General features: G+C 30.6%; 1 protein-coding gene across 1 annotated transcript; it reads right to left on the bottom strand.

Annotated features, from left to right (window-relative positions):
- Positions 1-1,263: 1,263 nt before the first annotated feature.
- On the bottom strand, positions 1,264-6,372 carry LOC141661699 (exocyst complex component EXO84A-like). Its single transcript, XM_074468705.1, has 7 exons — positions 5,829-6,372; positions 5,510-5,607; positions 4,265-5,291; positions 3,500-4,003; positions 2,861-3,049; positions 2,603-2,739; positions 1,264-1,779 (listed from the first exon to the last, which is right to left on the bottom strand). Exons 1-7 carry the CDS (start codon positions 6,132-6,134, stop codon positions 1,650-1,652), a joined length of 2,391 nt encoding a protein of 796 aa, XP_074324806.1. The 5' UTR covers positions 6,135-6,372; the 3' UTR covers positions 1,264-1,649.
- Between the last annotated feature and the right edge of the window lie 4,234 nt (positions 6,373-10,606).

The following is a 10,606-nucleotide window of genomic DNA, read 5'->3' as shown; positions in this document are numbered from 1 at the left end:
GAATCAGAATCAGAATGGCCAGGGCCATCAGCTGGAGCCGTTTGTATGGTTTGAGAGGTTTGTGAAGCAGAAACCCGACTCTTTTAGTGCAACACCGACTCTCATTGATGCTGAAAATTGGATTGTTCATCTCGAGAAGATTTTTGATGCACTGGGTTGTGATGAGATTCAGAAGGTCAGGTTAGCTGTGTATAAGTTGGAGGGCGATGCTCAGAGGTGGTGGAGAGGAGTGAAAATTACTAAAGGGAAGCAGTATGTAGAGGTTTTGGAATGACAGGGATTCAATGAAGTATTCTATGAGCAGTACTTCTCTAATGCTGATAGGGAGGCTTATTTAAGGGAGTTTCATTCTATTATGCAGCACCAGGATGAGAGCATTATTGATTATATGGATGAGAGCATTATTCAACTTATCAGCTTATAACTTATAAATTCAACTTATAAGTTGGGTGAGAAACGCTAGTATATGAGTACTTACGGGTTTATAAGTCAATAAGGCATTACCCAAACATGCCCATTATTTGATAAAGTGAAGAGTTTAAAAAGATTTTCATGCTCTTATTTAAATTTTATACTCACATTATTTTTATCTTTGACTATAAAGCTAAAAGGGTAAAAACCAAAATACCCTTCATTTGAGAAAAAATGTCTAAAATGGCAATTGACGGGACTGTACGCCCAAAATACATGTTGAATACGCATGTGAGGGATGCATATTCATTATTTCAATTTTTTATAAAGACTACGCATGTGGCACATGCGGATTCACTTTTTGTATTTTAGTGAATACGCATGTGCATCTTAAATCAAAAAGTGAATAGGCATGTGAAACATGCGTACTCTTTATTAAAATTTGAAAGGTTGACTACGCATCCCTGAAATGCGTATTTCGTGGATATTTTGGGCGGTTCGCGCGTATCTGAGCATTTTGAGCAGTTGAATGTGAAAAGTGATGTATTTTGGGCATTCTTTCGAGCTAAAATCATATTTTTAATTTTTTTTTGTTAATAAAAAAATATAATTAAAATTTTAATCTACAAAAAAATTAAAAATTATTATTTTGAATACTGTGCATAAAATTCAAACGAACATATAAAAAAAAACCGGATGGAGAGAGTATAATATATCCGTTCTTTGTCCAATTGATCAAACACCAAAACAATTAAGAGTGGAAAACATGTTACAAAGGCCTACACAGTTTGGAGAATTTATTTTCCCTTCAATACTCCCATTAATTCTTCTACTTGCTATATACGTACCTGGTAATACAAAGGAAAAAAAAGACAGCATGTCTCTGTGTTTATAACTGTATACAACACATCTTTGATCCTTAACCAGAAGAAATTGAATGATCGTAAAACCGGACACAGATTTTCACTTCTCAAAGTCTATCTTAAGGTCCTTGGTGTTGATCAATGAGATTCTCTCTAAAGCTATTTCTTGAGGAACTTCCCTTCAGAATCTTTTCACACATGAATATTTTATGATGATTAGAGCATTTCTGATTTACATTTCCCAAATATGAAGAACAAAAAAAAGTATGTACCGAAGCTGAAGATAAGTAATGCTCTGATAATTACATATAACAATGTGGACAGCAGGCGAAAAATGGACTATTTTCTCTATACAACTGTTAAACAACCCTAGTTCTACTCTACGGATTGTGGTGCTATGGGGCTATGAATATCTTCAGTTTCATATTCACCGGCTTCTTTTCCCGACAACATATCTATAGCAATTTGAGCTACATCAGTAAACCATTCATCTTCTGGTAATACACTGCATGTTTAAGAAATTTTAGACATTGGATGTAAATGATAACAACAATCAAAACTATCAACAACAAAATATTTGGTAGATAATTAACATTACCTCATTTTTAAATCCTCTTTTACTTGTGATTTGCACTTTGCAGCCTCCACCTTTCATTCAAAATCAAAACACTATACCTACTTTGCAGAATACAATTTGCAACCCTTAACTTTCAATATCAACTACAACATGCATCTTTTGCGGTTATAAAATTGAAATTGAGATGTTAATATTAATAACTAAAATTTTAAATTAATTAAAATATTTATTTTAGTACATTTTTTACATGAAAAAAATTATAGCTATTTTATATTAGTAATATTCTAAATTAATCATAATGCAAAATACTTAAAATATATTTATTAAGCAAATATGTTTATATATATAATCATAAAGTTTCTAAATATATCTATATTTTAAAATTTTAAAAATTATACTGAGTAATAAAATAATTGACATTAATATTATTTTTATAATTTGAAATTCTAAATTTTAGTTTAATTAAAAAAATTATTATTTAAATATTTTGCTGCATTTCAATTTTACCCTCCATAATATAAATATTTTCAACAAAATAATTAAAGGGATGCATATTGTATTTAATGTCTAAAGTTAGGGGTTGCAAACTGTACTTTTAAAAGTAAGTATATAATTTTGTTATTCACCGGAAAGGTAGGAGGGGTTACAAACTGCAATTAACTCTATATATATATATATGACATTTGATTTAATAATGCATTTAGTACCGGATATCTAAATATACACACTCCTCTTAAGTTTACTGTAATACCTATAAGGATCTATTTTGGTTGCAGCAACTGCGTCAATAGCTCTTCCGATGATATTCTTGATTACTTGATGAAGATTACGAGATAAGTAGCGACCTTGAGATGCAAACAGTATGACAAACTGCATATCTAAATAGAACTGCGTTCAGAAAAAAAAAACAAAGGAAACCTAAATGTGAGGAAGAGTTAGGACCGGACAAAATATCTGGGGACGATGTTCAGTGATTATAAAAGATATATAGGTAAGTAGAAAAGAAGACCTGTTGAAGACCTAAAGGACCCAAAGTCTTTGGCCCTTGCTCAATATCTTCCCAAAAGGATTGATCATCAGAAAGCCACAAGATAACAGTCTCTGTAAGCCTCATCAGAAGAATTGTTGCAAATCTATCCTTTCCAACAAACACATCAGATGCCATGCTTGCAACTAGAGTCGCCTTTTCAAACAGCTCCTATGATGAAAAAACATTATGTCCAAAAGTTGCACTGATTAAATTATTTTGTACAACAAAAGTTGCTTCGCACATGATGGTGTTCACACTGTATGCAACCATTCTCTGTTTTGGTTGGTAAATTTATACATTTTTTTAAAAAAATTGAGTTGATTTTGTATATCCAATCATTACATAGTCTCCAACTTCTCATAATACATTCAAGTACTAGATTGACCAGGTGCAAAGCATTACTGACAAAACAAACCAGGTGGCTCTAGGGGATTCTATAGGCATAAAACTGGCTGAAGTGACTTGAGCAATACTGACTTTTACCCCCAAACACCACAAAATGATGCAATACAACTTGGTAGAATTTTAACTAGGCATGCTATGCTTTGTTATTTGGGCAACCTTCCGTTTCATATAGAGCTTCCTAGATAATTAACACCTTGAAATGTATTCATTTACCTGATATATTGCAGAAGGAAACCATTCAGGTAATTCTTCTGTATCTCCATCCATAGCAAAGTACATGTCTGCACATAAACGGACAGAACCATCTTCGTTGAAGATTAAATCAAGTGCATGCTGGCGACAGAAACTATCTCGCAATTGATCAACCAAGCGTTGCAGCCGCTTTTTGAGTTCTCTTTGCTCTGGGGCGCGATTGTGCCTATCTGAACCTCTTCGAGAGCCATCATCAGTTTGTGGCAAATGTAAAAACTTGCTGACAGCACGTGGAAGCAGCTCATCTGCTAACACAAGTGCATTAGCAAGCAAGGCTAATTGTTGGGCTTGGGTCTCTGCAATCCGGACAATCCTCCCTGATCCTTCCAAGTTCTCAGTCTCTGTTGAATTGGGCAATGCGTTTATTAACATTTTAATGTATGTATCAAAGAGTTGCAAAAGACTTTCCAATGCCTGGTTAGCCAAACTCAAGTTTTCAAGTGAACCTACGTCCTCACATATTTCCTGCATTAAAGATCCATATTAGTGCAAATGAACAACTATTATATCTCAAGATTAATGGGTGGAAGATTTTCATCCAGACACAGTCTCAAGTCGATGCATCTTCTTTTCTAGTGAGGATAATTAATTATTAAAAAAAATGTTGAGGATAATTTTACAACCGCTCACTTCTTTCAAAACAAGGATAATTGTTGATAATACAAAATAATCTAGCTACATAAATTTATACATGACGTGTATATAAAGTAAGAAGGAACTCAAAACCTGAGTCATTGAATTAAATCTATGAGCACTGCTTGAAAGCTTTGGTTGGGATAAAAGAGATGAAGCACTGACAGAGCGTGAACCAAGCGGTGGATAATTAAGTGACCAATCATCCGAGGCAGCTATTGCGGCTGTGCTTTGTTCTATTCTTTTTAAGCTGGCGGTAAATGCTTGCTCAACACAAGGCTTGCATATTTTCAAGAGAACCGGAGAGAGAACCAGTCCACGAGTTTCTAACGTAGAACAGTGACCCAAACATACTTGGACACACTCTGAAACTATTCTTAAGCTCCCTGATGATGCCGGTGATGCTAAAAAGTGTCTCTTCACGAGAAGTGCAAAACTCTCAGTCTGATTCACAGCCCAAGTTACGAGCTCAGATGTATAGCAAGGCTCATCGCCAAAGATGGCCAATGAATCACTAGCTGCCTGTGCCAGGGTGGAAAAGGTAAGTTGTGAAATGGCAGTAATGTATGCTGCTCCAAGTGAAGGACCTGCCGGATGAAGATCCCTTAGATAATGTTGCAACTTTCGATAATGAGATCTTAATAACAAACTATGAGCTCGAGGACCATCACCAAGTCTTTTCAGAGCTTTTACAGCTGAACGAAGTTCAAAACCAGTAGCAGAAGGATGAGAAGCAGATTCCACAAGGCTATCAGCTAACTTTTGCCTATGTTGGATTATATTATTCTGCAGTTGTAACATTGCAGTGGATGTCGCTGACTGATAGCGGTTGTCTTGCTGTGCAATTTGTTCACCTTCGTCAAGTGCATCTAATGCTTCATTAATTCTTCTCTCAGCGAGTAAAACCTCAAGAGTCTCCATAAATTCTACTAACCACTTTTCTTGGTTGGAAGATTCCATGTCATCCAAAGTAACATCGCCTTTTTTTTCTTCATGATGAGAAGTAAAGGAATCTATACGTATCCCATCAGCTAAACCATTCACAAGAACCGCCCGAGAAGATAAGAGGTTTTTCAAATCAAGAAGCTGCCCCTCAAGATCACAAATCTCCCTAGATGTACTGCACATTCCAAACACACCGTATCATTACATGTCATGTTCTTTAACCTTTTAGATTTAGTGAAAAAGCTATCATGCTCATTAATGTCAAACAACTCAGCTGCATTTCCTCAGATATCCTTGTATTAATTTCGACAAGATATTGATAGACATACGTGATTAAGCAGCACCTAAGAATGAAATGTACTAGCATTAAGCAATTGAAACAGAGAGGCTTACCGTATAAAAGATGGGTAATTAGCATATACACTTTTTCGCATTTCCTCTGCAGATGCCTTCTTTAAATCAACAAGGTACAAGCACAAGTTCTTTACTTCCTGCATAACATTTGCATCAAATAAATTTTTTAATCACTTAATAATTTCGTAAAACACACATTTATATCTGTGCTCCGATGAGCTTCACCTTAATATTATGCTCTTCACATAATATTATAATTATACTGACTTCACTCTCCACAAATGGTATACAAACAAAATATATCAATCTATACTTTTAAAAAACTGCATAAACAGTAAAATTGTAAATCATAACCGACCTTTTGGTTCATATTACGACATTTAGTAGTCAAAAATCCCTCAGGATCAAAACCGGAAGCTTTAAAAACCTTGAGTTTTTCACTAAGTGTGGGCTGATCCGATCCAATTAACTCAGTTGCATCACCCAAACTGGGAACCATATTGGAACCAGAAGTACCGACACTCGTAACAGGCGTTGAAGAATGATGCTTCTTGGTCTTTGTCCTGCTTTTACCTCTTAACCCTGTACTTGGGGCTGATATATGCATATGCATTTTATCTTTCTTATGCTTCTCTCTCAACACTGGTCCTGGTAGATGATGCATTTTTTAACACCCTTCTTCTTCTTCTTCTACCTAGTTTTTTCACAGAATGTGTTTACAGATTGGACAAGTATGTTATGTATACATGCATTATGAATACATTGTAAGTTATTTATGTATCTATACATTGGTTGTTTCTTTTTCCATATCCTCCGCCCCTCTTCTCGCTTCTTTGTTTTACTCATCATCATATTACAAATCACACATTACTATATGCACATATATTATTATTATTATTATTATTGTATTATTGTTGTTGTTTTTATTATAGAAGAGTAATGTTACTAATATGGATAGAAAATATATCCTAAATAAACATTAAATATTGCATTAATTATACTTGGAATTCTTATCCAAAACCCAATTATAACCTATATATAGGGCATGTTTGGCTATACACACATAAGTTACTTATTGCTTATAAGCCAGTAAGACGAGTGTTTGTCGACTCAGCTTATAAGTTGAATTTATAACTTATAAGCTGATAAGTTGAATGTTACCAACGACGTACTTTTTCTCAACTTATTTTGATTTTTCGCTTTTTATTAACTTTTGTTTTAAAATTTATGTTTTTACATGTATTTCTAATTTAAAATTTACGAATTAAGATAATTATATTTAAAATTATTTATTTTAACTCAATTGAGTTAAAAAAAATTCTGACATTTAACCAAACACTTATTTAACTTATAAACATCCATGTACTTATCACTTATAAGTCCCTTATTCATTTTAAGTCAACGGGCACATAATTAGTGTAAGGGGTTTAAGTGGTAAGATGATATGGTTCTCAAGGTCAATATTCAATATTGTAAATTCCTCTCTATTAATATAGCATCCATAGTTCAGTGAAAACAAGCAAGAGTAAAAAACAATACAACCTGTGCTAGATTGGCAAAAAAAAAACCTAATACTTATAAGTGAAAAAGTAGAATACAAAAATTACAATAAACATAAAATTTAATAAAAATATTAGAAAGAAAGTAATAATCGTAGTAGACATAACCTCTAAAAATTCACTTGGATGTCACACCAAAATTCACCAATAAATTTTTTATTAAAAGGATTTTAATATAAAAAAGTAGACAAAATAAATTGAAATTCACAATATTTACCATCTGAAAATTTATAATATTTTTATAAATTAAAAATTATCAATAACATAAATTTCATGAGTAAAGTAAAAAAAGTAAATAAATCCAAATTAAAATTAATAAAAATATTATTATCAACTTATTTATGATAACTATATCCTATATATAATTGAAATAAGATAGTCAAATAAAAATTTAATTGTATATGATATAATAAATTTAATAAGTAAAGAAGTATAAATTTAATGATTTTAAAATTATAAAAATCTGTATAACAAACACAATAGGCAATTAATTAAGAAATTTTACAATAATTATATATTCTTAAATGATATAAAACAATATTAAAAATATTATATTATATATATAATACAAGTAGCAACTATCCTAATAAAAACTAATTTAAGTAACAATTAACAAACCATTAATAATCGGGTTAAAGTTGTATCATTTTTTAAAAAAATAATGGAGTGGGTAAATTTGATTTAAAATATTTTTGAATAGATAATTTTCATCTCTATCTTATAAACTAACGAAAAATATTTATATTATATTTAGGTATAAATATTACATTATTTTGTTTCATTTTGTGAAAATAAAAAAATTAGGATTATATTTCAAAAAATTTAGAGCACATTAATCCTCTAAAACATAAAATAAGGAATACATATAATAAGAATAAATCTATTATAATTCAAAATTGAAATATAGATCTAATAAAATATATTATAAATTATATTTATTTCATTTATTCATTTATTCTTTTATAATATTTAATAATCTGTATAACAAACACAATAGGTAATTAATTAAGAAAATGAATTATAATTATATATTCTTAAATAATATAAAATAATGTAAATTAGTGTTATATATAACACAAGTAACAATTATCTTAATAAAAATAAATATAAGTAACAATCAACAAATCATTTGTTTATCGAGTTAAATAGTAACATTTTCTTAAAATAATTTGAAATGGGTAAGTTTGATTTAAAATATTTTTGCATAGATAATTTTAATTTTTATCTTATAAAATAAGGAATACATTTAGATTTAATCTAGTTATAAAATATTACATATGTTTTGTTTCATTTTTTAAAATAAAAAAATTGTGGATTTTCTTTTAAAAAATTTAATGTACATGAATCATTAAAATATGAAAACTAGAAAGAAATATAAAAATGTTAATAATAAATTATTACAATTCAAAATTACAATGATAATAAAATATATTTTTATGATAATTGATTAGTAAAAAAAATTACTATCACAAATAAATATAAAATATTTTTTTCAAAATTATTACTAGAATAGAAAAAAATATAAAATATTGTTACAAACACGGCATGAAAAATCCCAAATATCATTTCAATATTTGATCAAACTCCTGAAAATAAAATATATAAATAAAAGAAAAATAATTACGTAAATATATTATCTGATATGATTAAAATATTCTTTTTACAAATTTATAATGTGAAAAAATCAGATAACAAAGAAATAAAATAAATTATAACACATATGTTATATTTAGGTTATAAAAGTCAAATATAAAAATACAATAATAACTAAATATATAAGTACAAAAAGTACAATTTTTTAAAAATTATATTAGTTACGAAAAACATAAAATCTATTCAGAAAAAAATATTATAATAAATTTAATTAAATAAAGAAAAAATATTAATTTTTTTTTATAAAAAATGATGATCATCCCGTGCATGGCACGGGTACAAAGCTAGGTTTGTCACAGACTAAAGACGACCCTAATCGTCAAGGCCCATGAGCAGAGGTTGTCAAATCCCACCAGCAGAAGGTGCCGAGATCCACGAGGGAAGTAGGCCAATACGGCTGAAAGACCAGAGACGTGACGTCCAACATGGACACTAACTCTTACAATTAAGACGGATCTAGAATCCCTTGCCTTACATGAATCCTAATTAACATTTAAATTTGAGACTTGTCTACCAAGTCTCCCAACACAAGTCTAACCCTAGACTCACCTCTATGTAAAGGGCTCCACCCCTCAACCTAGAACTACATTTTTAGCTTGATTCTCACTACAAGGAAAGCAGGCTTTAACAACGGTTTATGTCCGCTGTCTGATACTCTATTTTTCCGTTGACTATTGAGCCGCCGTCTTTTAGTTGGATCAGACAACGGGTATGAAATGTTGTGTGAGATTGTACACACAATGATTGTGGATTAAGTCCGTCATATTACATCCAGAAAAGATAACGTTTTTTGCTTGTTTTTGTCGTAACAAGCGACATTACTCAAGGGTTCTCATAAACCCATAAAACCGTTATGTAGGCTGTCACTGAGAGTATAACATTGAAATCAATCCTACAACAGTTATTGTGGTATAAACTTTGTTATGTACCAAGATAGACAACAAAAATTAAAATGAGCTCATAGAACTCTTGTAATAAATTTCTACACACAACAGTATTGTATTTTAATGTATGGCATGATCTAATACATACAACTGTTTACTTGTCCCAATATGTTGTATGAATACCTTTGATACAATATATTAAATTTTTACAGACAATGGTTTTATGGTGGTGTTGTATGAGTTAATTTTGCACCAAGGTTTTGTTTTGGAAAGTATTGGTTTACTATTAAAGATATGATATTTTTAATGAAGCTTGGTTATTAAAAGTGTTGTCTTTCTCAAAATATAACAAGTAATTAAATAAATATAACTTTGCAAATCTGAAAAAGGTTCTAAATTTAATCCATGATTGAAAATAATGGCAATATAGTTATACAAAAGCTAAAAGCATATTTATATCCCTGCCTTCATGAGTCTAAGATTTCTACTACAACTTAAAGAAAATATAGAGTCTACAAGGATTTGATGTTGGTTACTCAAAACTCACTTAGCCTTTTCAGCTTCTCTCGGCATCTCCCGTAAGAGCTATGTTGTCCTTGCAATATCATTACAGCATGTGGTAGGCAATTTCCCAATCTGCAGAAAACAATCTTCAAAATAAATCGATAACCACTCTAAGTTAATGTTTTCTTCCTGCATAATAAGAAAATCAAAGAACTGATATCACTTCCTCTTTCTGTATGAACATGAGCTATATCACGCTTGACTCTTTGAAATTGCCTCTGGAATAGTTATCAGAAAACAAGATAATTACATTAAAGATCTCAGTTTCATTTGTAGAAAACATAGAAGTGATAGCCCAAAACATTATATAGTGAAAAATGCATTTATTTGATTTATATGTGTACTTGGATAATCAAGTTTATATTTCTGTTTATTGGCCTGTAGAATAAATTTTATGGGATGGTAACAAATATTGAATTAAGGCACCATGGTATAGGTCTGGTTATTAACACAAACAAAACCTGATGCAACCGAGT

This window comes from Apium graveolens, chromosome 5 (assembly GCF_009905375.1).
Source record: "Apium graveolens cultivar Ventura chromosome 5, ASM990537v1, whole genome shotgun sequence".
In the NCBI taxonomy this organism is placed as follows: domain Eukaryota; kingdom Viridiplantae; phylum Streptophyta; class Magnoliopsida; order Apiales; family Apiaceae; genus Apium; species Apium graveolens.
The sequence above is the reverse complement of the archived record's forward strand: the minus strand, read 5'-3'. Positions and strand labels throughout refer to the sequence as shown.